At 32.1% G+C, this 21,998-nt stretch overlaps 1 protein-coding gene across 10 annotated transcripts in view; it reads right to left on the bottom strand.

Moving 5' to 3' along the window:
- Nucleotides 1–17,691: 17,691 nt before the first annotated feature.
- The window catches only part of LOC145296756 (adhesion G protein-coupled receptor L4-like), a 700,831-nt gene continuing 696,524 nt past the window's right edge, over nucleotides 17,692–21,998 (bottom strand). For all 10 annotated transcript variants that reach the window (XM_080142799.1, XM_080142801.1, XM_080142796.1 and 7 more), the window contains one exon: nucleotides 17,692–19,795. In XM_080142799.1, the coding sequence (XP_079998925.1) occupies nucleotides 18,963–19,795 (833 nt within the window). In that variant the 3' untranslated portion in view covers nucleotides 17,692–18,962. The remainder of the gene's footprint in view (nucleotides 19,796–21,998) is intronic.

Here is a 21,998-nt window from a genome sequence, read left to right as displayed (position 1 = left end):
TACAGGAAGCAAGATCTGAACTATAGGGACGGGAAGGAACTGTCTTAATGGCATCTTGATCAAATAGTTTATGACAAGGATGGAGTTGTGGACTGGTGCATTTGTGCATCTTCAGTTCCTAGCAAATAATTATCTGTACAGTTCCCACACTGACATCAAACTGTGCACTTATTATCTCTGTAGACACATGACGGTCCTTATCCATTAAATTCTCTATTTAGCCAATCAATTCTGGTGTTCTGACTTCCTAACTCCTCCCACACCTCTCACAGACTCCCTGCCTTCCTTGAATCATTTATGCCACTCAAAAACTGATGCTCGATTCATGCAAGATGATCCAAAAGCAGTCTGAAGCACTCCATACGTTTCTGTGGCATTTTTTCTGAGTTTAAAACAGAATTTTATTGCATATCCTTCTTCTAAGGTGTCCTCACGTCTAAACTTCATTTTTGAAATTCACCAGCTATGACAATCGGTCTTCAGTAGGGTGTATTCCAATTCCTTCTATAGCTGTTCATTTGAACCTGAAATCATAAAAATTGGTCAGTCATCTCATAAGGTGTATAGTAATAATATACCGAATTTTCAAGAATCTCCGACAATTTTAAATGCCTGTACTAAAAAGTCTGGAAACTTATTTAAGGCACCACGTATGTTTTCCCCTTTTCTTTGTAGAGAAATGACAATAATTAACAAACGAAATTCCTGTTAAGTGGGGAATGAAAAAAAAAAAAAGAAAAAAAAAAGAATTTCTCCACCATACCTATTTACAATGTCTCTCCACGGGACAGAGTTAGACACCAGGGTCGTTTTTTAACGTGGAGAAAAAGTACAAAAATAAAAATTGTCTCAGTCTTGAAGGATTTCTCCTCCACTGAAAGAGAACGAGAAATGGAAGTGCCGAATCTGAAGAACAGATACTACACTTTGGTTTTGGCCAAAAGGCCAGTCACGAATTTCTCCACAGTACTGTTAAAACTAAGTTTACCCCCAACCTCCTATTTTTTTTTTTTTTTTTTTTTTTTTTTAGAGAAATAAGAATAATTAGCAAACAATAAATTAAACCCAGAGTTAGCATCAATTAATTTTTTAAAATTCTGAATCTAAATGATGTTGACTCGTTTCTAGGCCTGTACTAATATATAATATTAAAAAGCGTGTAAAAATTCTTGCTAATAGAAAATAATGTCTATTTGTCCAACAAAGAATATATCTTTTCTAAATTTTAGATATTATTTTTATGGGGTTACGTTGATTTTTTTTATATAAACCTTTGAAGGGGTTTGTTGTATATTTTCAAGACATACATAAAGATGTCTGCTCTTTATATAATAGACTAGCATGGAAGCCGACGTTACCCTGGATTGAATAATGATCAATGAATATTTCACTCATATATTATTGTCATCAAAATCGATGAAATCGCCCATTTTTCAATCAATCAGTTGATTATCTGTTCTAGTTGAGGTCCCATCATGGTGCACCGAGAGAAAGCTTCAGTTTTCCCCGCAGTGACTTAGTCCAAAATACATTGTAAGTAGTCTACATTGCACTGTAGAGAACCTTACTGTTGATTTTATAAAATTATTTTTTATATATGATGGCTTGCATTAAAGTTTAAAATGTAAAAGTCAAGTATCATGCTTCAGTTGTGCTCTAAACAGAAACATTAATTTCAAATGCGTCCTTGTCATATTAAAGAACCTATGTTGATTTTATAAGTCTGCTTGTGCAGTGATAATGACTTGAATTTAAGTTTAAGATGAAAATGTCAAGTATCATGGTGCAACTATGCTTTAAAGAGAAACATGCATTTTGAATGCATCCCTGCCATATCAAAGAACCTACAGTTGATTTTATATGTCAGGCCTTTTGGCTTGTTTGGTAATAAAACTTCTCAAATGCACTTGTGATGTTAGGCTGTATAAGGTGGTAACTTTAGTCAAAATTGCATGTTCCTTCTTTCATTGGATTTTTTTCGATTATCGATACTTATCGAAGACATTCTGATACAAAGCCTATCTGAGAACACTGCCAGGCACATGACGTATGTTTGTGTGAAATTTCAAAAAAATTGGCCCAGCCGTTTTCGATTCCATAGGGAATGAACTCACACACACAGAGAAACAGATACACTCACAGACAAAGTTGATTTTATATGATAGTAGGGAGAGAGATAAATTTAGAATGTACAGTAAAATCTATATTTTAAAAAAATACTTAAAATATTTTTTTTTTTTTTTTTTAGAAAAACAGCAAAAAATTGAGCTGTACAAAATCACAACCTTTGAATGAGTTGAGTAACTTTTTTTTTTTTCTATAAACATATCACAACACTTGAAGATCACTTTCTAACTCACAACCTGCCGAGCAACAAGGAACCACAACGTTCAATGAAAACCTGTTTAAAGATCTTGTTATCATATATAAAAAATATTTCTAATTCACAACACAGACTAAAATATCATTAAACAAATTTTACAAATGATATGTTAACTTGGTGATTGGTCAGCACTGGGGAATTCTTGTATTCCGGAAGTGCTTAAGGACACTCAAAGAATAAAGAAAGTTATTCTTAATACTAAGAATGCAGCAAATAGAAAAATTGTTTGATAAATCAATTAATGCAAAAAATTCTCCAAAGTTAAGAGGGTAAGTCCAGGTTAATTTTTTTGCATTACTCTTACTACAGTCCTGGAAATCTCACAAGCGATTTTTACTTGCAATATAAATGTAAAGTCACTTTTGTTCAAGAAAGAAATATACCAGAGTAAAAAAATGTAAACGATTCCCATCTACCCCCAAAAAATAGAAATGTAATCCCTCCAAAAAATGCCATCCACACAAAAAAAATTGATTACATGGGTCACATCTGGGTACAAAGAGAAGGAAAGTCTACAAAAATGTATCTGTTGATTTTCACATGTATGAATGCGAGAGCTATTCACATTGAGCTTGTGCCGGATATGAGCACTCAAGCTTCCATTCTCACATTAATTCGTTTTTCTAATATTTATGGAGTACCCACTCATATATACAGTGATAATGCACGTTCCTTTAATGCTGCTTTAGGTGCCGATGTAATTAAACATCACATCAACAACAATAAATTCAATAATGCATTTACCAGCTCTGCTATCATGCACATAAAAATATCTCTTTACTCCTCTTGGATTGGTAGTACTTGGGAGAGAATGATCAGGGTAATAAAATCATGCTTGTTTAAAACATTAGGTCAATCCAAAATCGGTTATTTTAAACTCTTAACCCTTCTATCAGACATCCAAAGGGCAGTGAACTCCAGGCGTCTGACCTACAGATGTTCTACTGATGTTGAATTACTCCCTTTAACACCCAACTGTTTTATTCATCCTAACAAACTCTGAACTTTCCTTTCAAGCTGACAACCCCAGTTTAGTAGAAACAGAACCAGTCACAAGATTTCTCCTTGTAAGTACCTTGGAAAACAGAAGAATTGACTTCTAAATTCAAAGACCTGTGGCATGAGGAATATTTGCTGAGTCTAAGGGAAAGTTGCAAGGATTTGCATGAAATTGAGTTCCACAATAAAATCAAGGTAAATGATGTGATTCTTATAAAGAATCCTGCCAAGCCTAGACCTTTCTGGAAACTGGGCAGAGTTATTTAACTGTTTAGTGATGGCAAAGTTTGTTCCGCTCGAATAAAAAGGGGCGATGGTGCAGTGGAAACACATAGCCTGAAGCATTGGTTTCCATTGGAGTTTTCTTTAACTCATAACTATTTTCCTGACACTCCAGCTGAAGTGGAATCCGATGAAGGCGCACTCTTCTATTGAAGTTTATAAGAATCCTAATATGGGACCAGCAGATGCTTCAAAAGAATTTGTGACTTACAAATCTAAGAGAATCAAGAAACCAACGTCTAATCTGGAATATCTGTATTATTAAAAAAAAAAAAAAAAAAAAAATTCTGTATTAAAAACTGTGTATACATTCTTGTAATCAAGCCATAATTATACCTGAAATTTTATTTAAGCAAGCTATTAGCTCTTGTTAAGCATTTATGTTTAAATATTAAGTCCTAAAGGGACATGCAACAAATTCATTCGTCGCATTTTTTGTTGTTGGGAGAATATAAAAAAACTAGAGTTCCCTCCCTTTTCATCTTATTTCCTTTCCTTACACTTTAAATAAGGCCCTGTCTCATTGGCCAAAGGTGCTGCTCATCGACCAATCATGGCAACCTATTTATTAAGTGGGACTAGAGATTCCCTTTAAACTCTCTTTCATTTGAACCTCAGTGGAGAAAAGACGTTTTATTCAATTTCTCTTCTTCCGAACTTGAATGGAACCGTCAAACTGAAGACATAAAAAATAAGAAATTTTTGGACTTCTTAAAAAGCCGCAAACGCAATTGTTTTGCAATCTGCTTATTTTACATTTGTATTTATTTGCAGTTAAATACACTTTTATTGTTCTCCGACTTGTATATTCGTATTTCTTTTTCGTCTGAGCCCTAAGTGTCTGGTCGAAACAACAGTATCATTGTGAAATCGATGAAATCGCCAGTTTTTCAGTCAAATCGATTCCGCCGGTGTCAACCGCTAGCATACCCGCCACGCGATCCTGCCGGCGAGGTGGACGATGAGGTTGCGGTCGGGATCCGGGAGTGGTCGTCGGTTATTGCACTTATTGGAAACCCATCACAATGCATCAGGAGAAGACTCACATACCTCACTGCAGTGAATTAGTCCACGATACATTGTAGTCTACATTGCACTGTAGAGAACCTACTGTTGATTTTATAAAATTATGTTTATATATAATAGCGTGAATTAAAGTTTAAAATAAAAAAAAGTCAAGTATCATTGTGAAATTGTGCTTTAAACAGAAACATTCATTTCGAATGCGCCTCTATCATATCAAAGAACCTACTGTTTATTTTATATGTCGGGCCTTTTGGTTTGTGGTAATAAAACTTCTCAAATGCACTTATGATGTTAGGCTGTGTAAGGTGTTAACTTGGGTCAAAATCGCCCTTTCTTTCATCGGATTATTTCGATTATGAATACTTATTGAAGACATTGACGCACAACCTATCTAAGAAAACTGCCAGCCACATAATGTACTTTTGTGTGAAATTTCATGAAAACCGACTAAGCCATTTTCAAATCAATAGGAAATGAATTCACAGATACACAGACAAAATTTGTTTTATATAATAGTAGACATACAGATAGATATGTAGATATTATCAATTATTCTACCCTTCTCAAAGTTATCTAATAACAAAATACTTTACGGCTTATATTTGTGACTTTGGATAGCTGAGTAACAGCATCAGGTGAATGCTAAGTGTCATTTTTGTTTCAGAGTAAAGGGGTTTTTGTATTACTATACACAGATTTGAAAAAGTTGTCAAAAAAACAAAACAAATATATAACAAATAAATGTTATCAAATGCAACATAAGTTACTTTTCTACCTAACTGGATAATTTTTTTGCATTTTTATTTAATGTAACATCTTTATTCAGCTCGAAAACATACAATGTTTACTGATGTATTGGAAAATTTAAAATGTGCCGAACTCTGTAAGTTTGGGAAAATGAATTAAAAATAAAAAATATACAAAATACTGTTAAAACCCCACCGAATATATGTCAGCCTATGTCACAATAACATATATTGAGGGAGTTTCTAACAGTATTTTGTATATTTTTTATTTTTAACTCAGTTTCATGAACTTAGTGTTCAGCAGAGAGTTCGGCACCACTTAAAATTTTCCAATACATCAGTAAACACTGTATGCTTTTTCGAGCTGAATGAACATGTTAAATTAAATAAAAACACTAAAAATTTGCCTCATATTCACGCAAAAACCCTTTTTGTTAAAACAGATGCAAAAAAAATAAATAAATAAAATGAAATAAAATATAATATATATAGGAGTTCAACTTTTTAACGTGCTTTATCAATCGAGCAAAAATGCGACACCCTCTTTGAACATTGCTTTTTCATTGACAGACGCTCATGCCAAATAATGAATATGCAGCAGAGGATACGTATTATTTGGATTATTCAAACTGTTCTCATCTTGAGGGTTATTTTTTTTCTTTTACAATATTTCGGTTGATATAATCTCCAACCTTCTCCCTATGTATCTTTCAGCCAAACTTGAGAATCTGCACAGAATTTTGAACGGAACAATTTTGTTGGATATTAATACTAAAGGTACGCCAGTTGATGGTTGTCATGATCATTATATTTGTAAAAATAGAATGTTATCATAGCAAAATATTTACACAGAAAATTATGCATGTTAAGATATTTTAACAGCTTCCAATAGGGAAACATTGGTAAATAAAGTTGCTGAAAAGATAACCCGAGATTTGTGGATTCATTGGGATGGATCTTCCTCGCAACTTTTCCAAGGATCTGTTAAACAAGATCAAAGACAGACCAGGTATGTCTCTCCGATTTGTCCAATGTTACAACCCCAGAGAACTTGTCAGTTTCTGTTGTAAATGTTTCAAAAAGCTTGATTAGTGGGGGAATCCCTTTTCTCTAACCTCTTTTTCACAGCAGAGACATTGCGAGCCCATCTCTACTTTATTATTATTTTCCTGGCAAGTGCTCGTCTGAGCTCCAATCTTTGACCCTCCCCCTCGCCGAATTTTCCAAGCAAGAAACACTCATCTAGCTATCAATAATTCCCCCCCACTCCTTATCTGTGCCTAAACCTAATCATAGATTCCATGAACAAAGTTTCTTAGAACTGCACACCTGTGGAACTCTTCTTTTTGCCTGCTTTCCAGCTGACTATAACATGGTCGGCTTCAAGTCCAACGTAAACAAATTCCTGATGAACCATTCCCCTTAAGTAATCCAATTTACCAAATTTCCACTACTAACAATTATTATGACATTGTCCCATTGACCACTGTACACTTATTAACCCTTATCCTCGAGTGGCATCCGGGCCTTGATAAGTGGTGACTCCTTTGTAAAAAAAAAAAAAAAAATGTCCGTTGTTACACCATCTGTTAATATATCAACACTGTCATAAGTGTTATACAGGCAGTAATTCAACAAACAATAGAAAAATTAGATTAAATGAGCACACGTATATACACAAGTCATATAGATGACTGTGATACATGTACACAAACGTACACCCATTTATTAGAACATTTTTTACTACTGCACGATGCACAAGTTTAGACACGCTTATTATACTCTTATTTAATCCATAGGTTAAATAATAGGAATCATCAATCCTCTAAAGATTTTCAGAACATAACGCAGCAGAATAGAGAATAAAGAAACAAAGATAAACAGAAACAAAAGGAAATAATGGTGAAATAGATAGAGGAACGATTAGAGTTCAAGGGGGGAGCAAGTTGAGTGAGAATTTTTATGTATATGTGTGTAAATTTTGTGTTACAGACGATCAGAAAATAATCGGTACTGTCGATTTAAAATCTAACACAAAATGCAATCAGTCTAATTGCTATACCATACCATTTTCAGTCTCTGTTTATATCTATCTCCGTGTTGAAGTTTCAAGCCACGTTTAGTTTCAGAACTATCGCATCTCTTATTTTGAACTTTAGTCCTCACATTTCATGAGCGATGTTTCTTCCAAAGAGGGAAGAATTGCTGTTTGAGGTCAAAATCTATTCCATTTAACACTTATTGTTGACAAGTTTTTGATTTATAATCTGTATTTTCTTTAGCTCGTTACATCAAGTGGCTTCATGCCTTGTCTGAAGCGATTTCCATAAGATAAAATACAAAAAAGATGTTTAATTTGTAAATAATCCGATTGGACTCAAATTTTGAGATTTGTCATTTGAAGGTTAGTACTTTATAAAGATCATTTACGAAACCATCTGTCAGACCCAGGACTGATTCAGGGATGTATCATTTTAGCATAAAAGAACCAGGGAGAAACAGAAGAGGTGAAATGTAACTTTCTTTGACCCTATTCCTTCCCTTATTTTCTGGACCACAGTTTGTTTTCCTTTTCTCCACGTCACCAAGTGTACTACTGTAATATTACATACACCTGCTCTATCTAGAGTATTGAACACTTTTGGATTCAGCATATACCATTTACATATTGCTCTTGGCAATGCCAAGTTTCTTAGCTACAGGTTGGAACGATAAAACAACACTACAGCTTTATTTTAAAACTTTTATTGAAAAAAAAAAAAAAAAAAAATTCAGGTAACCTGTTTATGTAGTAAAACTAACAGCTATTAAATGTAGCCAGCTTCAGCCTCAATCACCGCCTTGATACTAGGAGCATGCCTTTTCCACAAGCACCAGTGGGAGCTCGGCGAATACTCAGCGAATGGCAGCAATCAGGCTGGCTTTGATGTTGTGGGAGGTCATGTTGGTGATGTTCTCAAAGTATGACAAAGTAGTCAAGCAGGTTCAGGTCAGGGAAGGAGAGGGGCCAGTGAGAGAGAAGCGTACAAAGTCATAACACCTTCTGAAGCCACGCCTGCACTTGTGGGCCGGTGCAGAGTCTTGTTGCCACACTCAGGGTCTGCCAGTGGCCACCTAATTGCACCAGGGGATCGCAACACATCAAAGTACACTTTAGTGTTGACTTTCAAGCCAACTTCGAAGATGTGAGGTGGCATGATGTTACTCTCACTGGTTTTCATCACCCTGAGAGAATGTCCCTGTGATTCGTGGCAATCCAGCAATGCATTTTGAGGGTGGTGGCCATGGCCCTGTTTTTTTTTTTTTTGCTTTTGTTTTTTTTTTTTTTTACAACATATCAACCCTTTTCAAGTTATTTAATGCTGAATCCAGTAATTTTGGTAAAATTTTTACCTTAAATTTTTTATTTTCTAATATTTATTCATGGTGTTTGGTTTGGTTGTTTTGTAATCAAATATTTCGTTTTTGTACTTTGCACAATTTTATGTTTTGCAAAGGAAAAAAAGAAAACAAAAAACTAATGTTTGATGCATTTTTTTGGTCAAAGAGTCAGCATCTTCAAACAGCCTGATCTGGTCGCACCAGATTTTATTGACAAAGTGATTTATGGTAATAAAACTACTTAATTTACATGATTTTTGGAATATGATATGTTTTGTCACTAGTATTTACATCATACAGATTTTTCTTGAATAAAGTGGGAATTCTGGAAAACTGATATTTTTATTTAAAAGAATCGCGCATCATACTAATTTTTATTTTGACTATCAACTTTTTTAAAATCTGAAAAGTTTACAATATAGCAAATTTGAGAATTCACTTAATTTCTTCTAGTGTAAAAAGATAAAAAAATGTAGAATTGTTTAAGGTGTATCTTCAAGCACCATTTAATCAGTGTTTCTATATACAAATTATGGCATAGATGAAATATGAAAAAAAAAAAAACGCAATTAAGAAATGTAAAAAAAAAAAAAAATCTTTAAGCATTTAAATTGAAGAGATATTCAGAATTTGTAATTAAACAGTTTTATAGAAGCATGCAATACTGACTTTGAAAACACAAAAAAAAAAAAAAAAAAAAAAAAAAGGACGGACCGTCTTGTAAAATATCAATTTTGTTTCACTATAAAAAATTCATACTAGCACAGTAGATACTGACTTGCTGCCCATCTAACTGCCCAGTGACACAAGGTAGGAAAGTGGGGATGTCATGCCAGCACCCCTAAAGGAGGGGCGCTCTGACCTAGCAAAAATTGCCTAGGCATTCCCCAGTTGGGCGCCTCAGGCAACAAGCAATAAACTTGCCCCACCTAAAAGCCACATGGCAAGGCCTGGGAGGATGGGCCTCCTAGGTTAATATCCAGGCAGCATACCTCACTCCAACAGGCACTGGGCCAGTTTCTGGCCCACACGTGTTGAGTTAATTGCCAAGAATGGATTCTCGATTGGTACTTTCTACCCAGATCTCCAAGCAACCGAAGCAGCAAGGAGACCAACCCTGCAACAATCAATAGTTTAGTTTACTTATAAAATTTATACTTTTCAGGTACACACACACATTTCGCCTCTATGTGATTTACAAATTTTTAAATCAATAAAAAGAATGTAAGAGTACAAATACTAAAAAGAACTTGGTAAAAAATTAGATTCTTGTCCAGAATTTTCTTAACATTAAAAACACAAATTTAAAAAAATCTGTACGATGTATGTACCTGTGACGAAATTTTTATTTTTTTACAAATGATCATATTCTAAAAATCACATTAATTAATCAAGTACTTTTATTTTTCATGAAGAAAATTTGATTAATGGGAATTCATAAATCTAGTGTAAATTATAGAGTAATCTCCCTTTGTTTGAGTTTTTTTTCCAAAATGATGGTTGAAACAATCACTCCTCAGATACTAATAAAATTTAATTTTCTTATTTAAAAAAACAAAACAAAAAAAAACAAACAAACCCTACCAATTACCAATTCACATGCTTTTTGGAATATATTTTCATTTCATCATGGGTATGTACATCATACATGCTTTTTTTTTGTTTCTTTTTAATATACAGGGAATTCTGGAAAGGAACCCAAACTCCTATATATGAAATTAAATCTCTCAGAATTTATTTCATTTACTTAGTGAACAAGTTTACTATTTTAGTATTAATAGATAAAATAAACATTTTGTGATCGCTTGGAAGCTTTTTAAACATACAAGTAAAATAGAACCCCGGGATGCGGCATTAAAAATTAGTAAAAAAATACAGTACAGTATATAATACACATGTATATAATCAAATAACATAAATAACACTGCAAGGCAGGGCAAATACCATAACGAGGGTCTGGAAAAACAGTGTATTCTACTTCGTAACATAAAACTGTATCCTAGGGCCACCGTATCAGAGGTTCTACTGTATTTTTTTTTATTATGACTATGTTGGAATGTGAATCTACTAGCGGTGGCAAGATTCTAAAATTTTTCCTAATTCTGATACAATTACCGATTCTATTCTAATTTTCCGATTCTTTTAAGATCTACAAATATTTAGCCACAGAGTTTTTTTTTTTTTAAATCTTCAGATTTCCGTAAAATCCATGTAATATGTGCACATATTTTCACAAATGTAAAGACACTTCGTTTTACCGGTAGTAAAAAAAAAAAAAAAAAAAAAAAAAAAAATCAATAAATGTTTATCATTGTATAGTTAGAATCAGAAAAATAGAAAATTTAGTTTTAAGCAAAACTAAAAAAAAAAAAAAAAAAAAAAATTAAAAGAATCATTTTTGGCATCAGAAAATAGGCACAATTTTTTCAATTCTAATTAATCGCCCCCAACGTTAGAATCTACAAATCTTGGATCTTGACAAATTATATTGTTTCATTTATCTAAAGTTGTATTGAAGAATTAAGACAAATTTCAAACCATTTTTTTTTTTTACCTGGTTATAATCAATAATATTATTATATACACATATATATTGTCTTTAAATTCCCGAAACAGTATTTCATGGTAAACAACTGATGATCCCTTAAAAATAAATTATTACTGGTACTATATTAAGTCGAGAGAGCAAGTTGATGCAGTGATTGCAGGTGATTGAATGACTTACTGACTAAATTGTATTTTAACGAATAAAAAAAAAAAAATTTTTTTTTTTTTGTATAGTGTTAAAAGGTTAAAAACTTCCAAGACTATATATATAAATTAAAATCATTTGAAAACCAGAAAATGCAAGGAAAATTGTATTCAATAACAAATTTTTTTTTTTTTGTCTGGTTTCCAAATACTTTTGATTTACCTAAAAAATGTCCAAGACATGACAAGTCTCATATATATATATATATATATATATATATATATATATATATATATATAAACAAATTGGGTTGTAACCTATTCCAAAACGAAAAAAAATTAAAGAAAATTGAAAGCTTAAAATTTTATTTTCTTAAACACGTAAGAAGGAAGTCCATTTTAAACCATAACTTTCAAAATGTTTTGATTTGTTGGAATTGGTGAAATAATACCTTATCATAGACAATTCATTGAATACAAACTTATTTCATCCATGAGGGGATTGGGGGAGGGTGCATATCTTAACTGTGTCTGTGAATGCAATAGAACCAAGTGGGTTTGAACAGAAGGTGACCAGCATCCGTTAGAAACAACTCTGATTACGGAAAAAATAGTTTCAGTGTAAAATTCCCTACAATTCACATTTCTGTGCAGGCATATCTGCAGATTTATCAATTAGAAATTATTTTCCATTTTAAAGAAAGATTTCTTTTAATGGAGGCATGTGGGTATCAGAAAAATGGGTGCCTGGCCAGAATTCCATATGGTCTACGTACCTGTGATGGAACAAAATATTGTTTTCCAAAACTCAAATTGATCTAGTAGTTTCAAAAACTTTCAGTAAACAAGGGAGATAATTCCATTAATCGCTTATGCATTTTCTTTATAAAAATAAAATATTTGATCCATTAATATATTTGGAATACAATATTTTCTTTCCGTCATGGATATGTACCATCATTTAAATTTCTCTTTATTCACGTTTTTCTTTTTATAGAAGGAATTCTTGACAAGCATTGAACAATGTCTTTCGGAATAGTTTTTATTTTTATAGATGAAATTTAGTACACATTTTAACAGTAAATAAGAATTTAAGATTAAAAATGATGAACCATACTTTCTTGTTGGAAACTATTTCAAAGTATTCAGTTGATGAGAAAATAAAAATGGGTTTGGCAAAGAAAAGAATAAAAATATGAAAAATTAATATGCTCATTCCAATAAGAAAAAAACAGGAGCTTCAGTTTTGTTTTTTGCTTTTTTTTTTTTTGTTCTCCTTTATTTGTTCACAATTTAATACTTGCGTAAGATATAGCTGCACATAAATGATTTTAAGCAGTCAAGTAATCTTGGACTGAAATACATGCCACTGTCTTGAGTTTCAAGGAAGATAAACTTTTTTTTACCCACCAACCCCCCCCCCTTTTTTTTTTTTAAATTTTAAGAGGATTATGATGACTTCTCATGACCAGATTAACATTAACAAACTCAAGAATTAGTTTTATTTCCCTAAATTTTTCTCTTACAAAATACTGAACTATCCTAATAGACTCTCAGGTGTAAATTATGTTTTTTTTTGTTTTTTTTTTACAGCTATATATATATATATATATATATATATATCCTACCAAGGCTCAAATCGATCATATTTCTAATGTTTATTTAAATGAGCCAAAATACATATTTATACATGGTGGCCCAAGATAAACCAGCTACAGAGTGACTTAAAACAAAAAACTTCTAATGACCTATTTCGTGAGGTTTGTGAATTCCTTTGTGCACCTCATTATCTGGACAAATGGTAACCAATTTGAACATTTCCAAATTGGATTCTTCAAGTATATTTTTCTTCTATTTCAAAGCAATTACATTTCAGTCTAATTTCATAAAGTCTTTATTGTCATTTGAAGTGCGAGTACTTTTTTTGAGACAGCCTGCATTTAGCATCAAAATAAATGTTTAATTTTGGGACACCTCGTATAATTCAAAACGATCTTAAAATTAAAGCTTCAATAATTGTCAATTTGATGTCATGTGTATCTGATCGTGAGAATACACTAAGATTATGATTCAACCCTATATGTTATGTTAGTTTTTTTTTTTTTGTAAATGTCGCTTCCACATTCAACCTACTCATAGAAATGACAGTCATTCCAAATATATATATTTTTTTAATACTGAAATTTTTTTGTAATGGGCAGCAGATCTTAAAAGATTTTAATATCAGTTCAAATAACTCTTTGGATAAAATTAAAATAGGATTTTATTTTGAACATGTTCATAAAAAAAAAATCTCTTCATATTTAAGATAAAGAAAAATCATGAAAAAATCATGCAGTTGCAAAGATGCTGTCAAAATAACTTCACTGTTGAATGAAATCAAGAACAAATAATTTAAACTTCATAAACTCTTAGGCTCAGTAAAAAAATAAACAACAAAGACACATTTAGTGGTTCAACATAACTTGAAACTAACTTAATTAAGGGGGGAAAAAAAATGGAAGACAAACATTTCCTCATCAGTGTTTAATGAGATGAATGAACCAGGAAAATTATTAAACGGTTTGTGTTTGGGGCAGGGGTGTGGTAAATCCTAAGAAATATGGGTTTAAGAACCTCTAGAGAAGTTTTAAAACAGTGCCTATAAAACATTTTCTACAGTTAAGTGAAACATTTGAAAATTTCTAACCAGCTTTTGCTCACTTTTCTATTTTATTGTTTTTAATCATCAATGCATTGTGGAAATAATGAAATTGCTAAAAATAAAATTATGTAGAGGAATGCGAGTTATATGATTGTATCGCTGTAGTTTCCTAGATGTAAACTCCAGTGTTTATCAGAAGTTCTCAAAGACAAGCAGAAAGTATGTTTATTTATTGGCTACATATGTGCATACAAAGTTCTGCTGCAATCCCTTTAGAAAAGCAACATTCTCAGGCCAGATTATTTTTGGATTTAAATTTTTTTTTTTTTTTTTTTTTTTTTTTTTTACAATGGAACCAGATTTTTAAATTTAGCCTGAGGATGGTGTGTCTCTAAAAGAATTGCGACAGAAACGTATGCCAATAAGGAGGCAAAAGTGTTTGTATAAATAGACATAAATAAGGAAACTGCTGTATTTTTAGATTGTATGTAGCAAATGAACGCAACATCAGGAAGTGATCAATTGTAGCTGCACCAATCTTATGGTTTTTAAATTTGTAAAAAAAATTTTTTAATTTTTTTTTTTTTAATCTATTTTCTATATTCTAGAATCATAATTCGTTTAGTTCGACATGCATACAACTTTATTTGCTGAAAAAAAAAAAATCTTTAAAATTTCTTTTCTATATTTAAGAAACTATAAAACCTAGATTATACACATTTTATAAGGCATAGATTATTAATAATTATACATTTATCTAGATAAAATTTGCTATCGATATTTCCTAGAATTTTTTTTTTATTTCAACCAGTAATGTCGATAAAAAGATGGGATATTTAAAACCAAATTATATTTCAAATCAAATTTTTATTGATTTAAAAAAAAAAAATATATATATATAATCTAAAAAGAAAAAAAAAAAAATCATTTTGAACAATTTTGTTTGGTTAAAAAAAAAAAAAAAAAAAAAAAAAAAAATTCCTTTTATAAAAATATTTAAGGATTACTATATAGAGCTTACCAGAAGTTTTGAGAAACATAACTGAAAAAAATAATCATTAATGCAGGAAGAAATGTTTTAGAAACGTTTTAGTGCTGTCTAAATAAACAAAGTCAGTAGAAATATTTGACTATAGTAAAAGAAAATAAAGTAAAATCCTGTATTTGAGTCAAACACTAATTGGTTTATACATTTCAGGATTATCCATAACTGACCCCTTTAGATGGCAATCCATAATATTTAAACAAATAGTGTTAAAGCTCACCCTCAGAATGAAGTAGCCAAACGATAGACCAAAGATTGGGGAGGTGTTGAAGATTCTATGAGAAAGTACAGTGACTGAGAAATGGAAGGTCCGTGTCTACAGGGGAAAGTAAATCTCCAAAAACAAAATATTGATGGCGGATAAAAAAAAAAAAAAAGTGTCTAGAGTCAAGATAATGAATGGGACGGGTAAGAAAGCCGAATTATGGGAGGAGGTTGGGATTTTTTTTATTTTTTTTTTTTTTTTTTTAAACATTTTAATCTTACTTGCTTCTGAAAAAGAAATGAAGACAGACCCCACCCCCTTCCCACATGTTTCCGCCAACTTCATTCCAGTTAAGGAGAGAGAAGAAACCAGACCAAAAGTCTAAGAGGACATCATGAATGCCAAAGAAGACAGACATTAATAGCACCAATAAGAAAATAATGGTTCAAAGATTGAGATGGCTTTTCGAAAAAAAAACAAAAAAAAACTAAATCGTTTCCATCTAGTCTTAAGAACTGTCTATCATGAAATGAAAAGCGAAGATATAGGTAGAATTTAGATATCTTAGACTTATATAGTTATCTGATATTGGATATATAATAAACTAGCAAGGAAACCCATTGCTACCCGTGATTGAATGAAGATCAACAAATATTCCACATTTCCAATACTTTTGTCATCAAAATCGCCCATTTTACAATCAAATAGATTATTGATGCTTATTGGAGGCATTCTGATACAAAAACTATCTAAGAACACTCCCAGACACAAAGTTGTGTAAAAAAAAAAAAAAAAAAAAAAAAAAAAAAAAAAAAAAGATATCAACCCAGCCATTTCAAAGTTTATTGGGAATGAACTCACACAAAGTGCCTTTCATATATAAAATAGAGACAAAAGCATGTAGAAATCTAATTAGTGTACAAAATGGTTTCTACTGTAGAGGACAGTTTCTTATACAACCCATTCACGGGACTAAATTGTTATGGAAATTGAATTCTTTAGAGTTATGTTGGAGCAACTTTTACATACATTTAGCTAATAAAAGTGACCAACCATGGTAATGCTTATTGCATCCAATGAAATAATCTATTTGTCCTAACATTCTTCATTCAAATCTATAAGGATTCGGCAGTAAATGGAAGAAAAAAATTTATTTTAATAAAATTGAAATATTGAATTTCGAGTGAAACCAACGGTATCCACTGAATTGTCACAGCAATGAACATATCCAAAAATTATGAAAAATGATAAGGTAAAAGAAAATTATTAATGAAAATAGTTTGAAAAAAATTGGCGAAAATTGAAGTGTGCAAAAAAAAAAAAAAAAAAAAAAAAAAAAAAAAAAAAAAAGTTCTAACAGTAACAAAATCGAGGTCAATATTTTCTTGAAAACTGAAAATCTTTGGCCAATTTAGCAAAGGTTAATTTTTGCTAATTGTTTACAAAAACTGTTTTCATTGATAATTAATTTTCTACCTCATCATTCTTCATTATTTTTGGATATTTTCATTACTACAGCATGATAATTCGGTAGATACCACTGGTTCCGCTTGCAATTCAATATTTCCTTTTTCGAATTTTGCTACAATATCAAAGAACCGGAGGAAAAAAAAAACAACAAAAAAACCCCAAAGAAAACGAAAAAAATAAGCGAAAACTTTACAAGGAAATTATCTCCCTTAATAGAATTCTCTCCCTTGCGTATTAAACTCCTAAGCACTCTAGATCTTTTTTATTCTCTCTTCTGAAAACTGAAGATATAAACTTGTATTAATTTAAGTTTTAAGAATGGTAATAATGAAAAATTAAAAGTCGACTTTTTATATAAAGGACGAAAAGAAATTATAAAGTCTTTATATTCAACTATATTTAATAACCTAAATTATTTTTTTTGGAGGAGGGGTGAAATCGTCATAAAAAAGAGGTTAATTTCTCAAAGCATAATCACTACTGCATAATTTTATCTTTGGTGGGTGCTCATGCATGTTCAATATATCCAAAATCAAAGAATTTTCGTTATTAAGAGAGGGGGGGGAAGTAAAACATTTTTGAAAGGTATCTTTACATGCATGTAGCAAATTAATAAAAAATAAATATTAAAAAAAAAAAAAAAAAAATAAGTTAAAAATATTAAATGGCAATAAAAGTCGTTTTAAAATTCTGGAAAGTGGCTCAGCCCAAGGTATTTTTTGTTTCTTTCTTCCTCTGTAAAACAAAATGCATCAAATAAAAAGAGGTCTTACAAAATATACACACAAACTGTTTGTCAATGAAAATATATTGACCCTGTTTTTCTTTTTGTTTTGTTTCCCCCCTTTTTTTTTGTCTTTGAAAAATCTTATCAGTTTGCCGCCAGCAAATTGGTAATTAAAAAAAATTTTTTTTTTTTTTTTTTTTTTGCAATCATTTCTTTCATATTTGGTTTCATGGTGAAGAATAGATGAAAATAAAACCAATTCATGTTGAAACAAAGTTTTTTTTTGGTAATCCTCATGTGAGAGTGGGTATCAGGGAAGGATGATGCCCCCCCCCCCTTCTCCAAAGGAGATAGGGGACCTCACCCCTAAAGTAGGAAGTGGGTGGCCCCTGAGGATGGCAAAGTGTGAAGGTGTGTAACAGTGAGCAGCAAGGCTGAGGAATGAGGATGTTCAAATCAGTCAAATAGAAGCTCATGTAGATGTCATTTCGACTACCATCACATAATTTGTTTAAGAAAAAAATATTACAAACATCCCTACTATCCTCTGAAAAAAAATAATAAAAATAATGCTATTCTAATGTCATTTATTTCCATGAGGCTTATAGAGTTTTGTGGGTGGGGCAGGTTGAGAGGGCACAAGAAACGAGTTTTCATTCCCAGCAGAGAGTATTAGACCCACTGACTTAGACAAACACACACAGAGAAGATGGCCAAACATTATTCTGATGTTGAACATGTTTTTTTTTAAAGTTTTTATATTTCTTTATAATGCAGCACTAACCCAGAAATGCACAGCTTTATTTAAAAAGTTGATTTGATTTTTATCTTAATATTTCATGTTCTTTGTCTGCTCTTTTATTTTTGCAAATGAAGAAATTGAATGGGCACAAGTGTATTATACAAAGGAGGGGGGAAAAAAAAAAAAAACTTCATTCCATTTTAAAAAATTTTTTCCAAGTGAATATTTCAGAACAGATCCATGGCTCCATTTTCGATTATGGAACAACCCAACATCTCAACCATTTGTTTTTCCCCCAATTTGCAGGACAAGCAACATTTTTGTCTCCCCCCCCCTCCCCAAATTGTCTTTAATTATTCTTCTGTATGAAGACAAGGGATAATCACAAACTCCCATGCTTAGATGCAGTATATCAGCAGTACTGTCTTGTTTCTATTTTATTTATTTTTTTTTGCGAAGAGGGAAAGTAAAAAATAAAGAGGAGTGGGAAGAGGGAACCTCCCCATAAAAAAAATTTTTTTTTTTTAATTGGACATTTTCTTTTTCTGTAAAATTTTCAATCAACTAACAAAAAAAAAAAAAAAATAAAAATAAGAAATAAAAATAAAATTTGTTTCTAGATCAGCAGTCCGAAAAACTAGGATGTTTCTCCAATCTTTTTCCATATCGGACAGAAGAGGAATTTAGTTGGTCATCTGCTCTGTGCTGCATTCTCTCAGCAGGGTTCCTGCTGCTGCCACCATTGGCCAGGCCAACATCTACAGAACTATAAGGATTGGAATGTGAATAGTCATGGTATATTGGATACCCAGGTAAGGAAGTCATGCCCCGTTGCATTAGGATCTGCGGAGAACAGTCCTCGCCCATCATCGGTAATGGTTGGCAGCAAGGCATGCTGTAGGTATGGTGGTTAGCCATTAACTGTGGGCCATTGGAGATACCACTGTCGCCATCATTCAGCAAATTATTAATCATATTTTGTTCCACTTCAGATGTGTTCATATTGGTGTACATGAGCGGCTCAGTCTCGTAGTCATACAGTTTCTCCTTTACCGCGAGTTTCATCAGGTCTTCGTCGAGCACAGGCACCTTGTCAGAAGAAAAAGAGTTGTTCTGTTGCAGGTCGGAATCCCTGGACAACAAAGATAGGCGGTTCTTCTCAATCGAGTCAGCGTACGAGGGGGTCAACGACTCGTTTGAGCTGACTGGGCTGAGGCGATTCTGTTCCTGATTCACTTGCAAATTTGTCTGACAGTACTCACTGACAAACTCACTGTCAATAACGGAGCAGTCGAACGTCGACAGTTCATCTGCTCCGCTTTGCACATCCTTTTGGTAGAGAGACTGTTTGCCACGAGGAGCCAAGTGAGTTGGGTAGTCGTAATCTGACATGATTTGTTTGGAAGTCTGGTAATCGGAATCTCCACAAGTTTCAACACTTACTGGACTTTTCACTAGAAAAAAAAAAAAAAGGAAAAAGAAAATTAGTCAACACAAAAGTTAAAAAAAAAAAAAAAAAAAAAAAAAACGAAAGTGAAAAACTCGAATGAAAAAAATAACTGATCAATGAAAAAAAAAATAATTGACCAACAAAAAAATATAACTCGGATGAACAAAAAAATTTGGAAGTAAAAAAAAAAATATCCTGAAACTTTCTATCTTTTGGTATCTAAATATTAATTCTATTTCAGTGTGAATAGCAAATTATGGACAAAATTTGTATAGATAATTATCAATGTCTTATAGAAATTGATATGTTAACAGAACATTTAAGTTTCAATAAAAGTCAGATTTTTAAAAGGAATCTAGACACTATTAAAATTATTTTTTAAATTCTATCTGTGGTCATTAGGGCCAATTATTGTTTAAGTCTATAAAATAAGAGACATCCTTTTAGAACAAAGAAAAGAAAAGGAATTATATTTTACAGAAATGTTAAGAAATGCATCAAGTCGTTTTTAATACAATCACAAAGAATTTTTTTTTTTCTTTCTTACATCACCTCACAACAGAATTGTTATTTTAAACTTTTCTTTACAAATTTTAATTCCAGTGTAATTTAAATTTTTTCTATGAAACCTTTGACTAACAATATACGAGTATCTCTGCATGGTAACACTGACTGAATACAACGAATATATAAGGGGTTTCCATCTTACATTTAATAACATCTGCCTAGGAAAGGACATTTCTAATGCTGAAAAAACACAAATAAATGTAAAACTTTATTTTTTAATCTTTAATCTTTTTTTGATTCTAGATATTTATCTGAAAATAATCAAAATTAGACCAGTTCTGAGATTTTTAAAATGTTATTTTACAAAGGAGTCATCACTTATCAAGGCATGGAGGCCACTCGAGCAGGCAAACAGAAGAGAGTTTCACAGGCATGCAGTTCTAAGAAAGAAACTTTGTTCATGGAATCCATGTTTAGGTCTAGGCACAGATAAAAAGTGGAGGAAATTATTGCTTATGGTTTCAAGTAGACAAGTATCTTTGTGAAAGTTTGGCAGGGGGAACCCATAGATTGGAGCTCAGATGAGCAGCAACAGGCTTGCAACATCTCTTTTGTGGTAAAGAGGTTGCAGGGAAGAGAAAAGGGCATCACCTAACATGTTTTAACATTTATCTCCTCTGATCTTGAGCATGTGGTACAATAGAGAAAGAGGTGGCTGGTTACTTTTAATGCGTCTAAAACCAAGCTTTATCTTTACATCATCAATGCTCTGATCCCTATCTGGCATCAATTGAAATGAATGGCTCTCGTCTTGGGGAGGTCTCATGTTTTGACAATCTTCTGGGCTTGACCTTTACTCCTGATCTTAAATGGAACACGTACATCAAATCTGTTGCCAAGGCTGCTGGAAAAATGGTGGGATCCTTCTATCGATCTAGTAGATATCTCACTGCTGATACAATTCTCTATCTATATGAGCCAGGTATGTCCAAGGATGGAGTACTGTTGCCACATTTGGGCAGGAGCCGCTAGAAAGGTCTTATCCTGCCTTGATACAGTTCAAAATAGACTCTGTAGCCTCGTAGAGGATGCCCTTTTCTCTTCCCTGCAACCTCTTTCTCCTAGAAGAGATGTTGCGAGTCTGCTTGAAAACACTATCAATAATTTCCCCCACGCTTTATCTGTGCCTAAACTTAAACGTAGATTCCATGAACAAAGCTTCTTTCTTAGAACTGCACGCCTGCGGAACTTTTCCTTTTATCTGCTTTCCAGCTGACTATTGTACTGTTGTCTTCAAGTCCAACGTAAACAAGTTCTTCCACTTAGGTTAACAAATTTACTGAATTTCCATTACTAATAATTACTATATTGTCCAATTGACTACTACTGTACACTCTTTAACTCTTATCCTCTAGTTGCCTCTGGGCCTTGATACGTGGTGAGGCCTCTGTAAAAAAAAAAAAAAAAAAAAAAAAAAAATATATATATATATATATTTTTTTTTTTTAAGAACTTATGATTGGTTAATGGATCTAATTAAACTTGGTGTCCCCTTCAACACATTTTTGTTATATTTTTAAAATAATATCTCCTAGTGTTTTACTTAATTTTCATTATTTTTATCTTTACTTTTAACTATAACCTAAAAACGAAACCTTGAAAGTATAGTTAACCTTTTACCAATATCAAGCATGGCGACT

Source organism: Euprymna scolopes, chromosome 17 (genome assembly GCF_053919585.1).
Source record: "Euprymna scolopes isolate OS-2025 chromosome 17, ASM5391958v1, whole genome shotgun sequence".
In the NCBI taxonomy this organism is placed as follows: domain Eukaryota; kingdom Metazoa; phylum Mollusca; class Cephalopoda; order Sepiida; family Sepiolidae; genus Euprymna; species Euprymna scolopes.
This window is presented reverse-complemented; position numbering and strand designations above follow the sequence as displayed.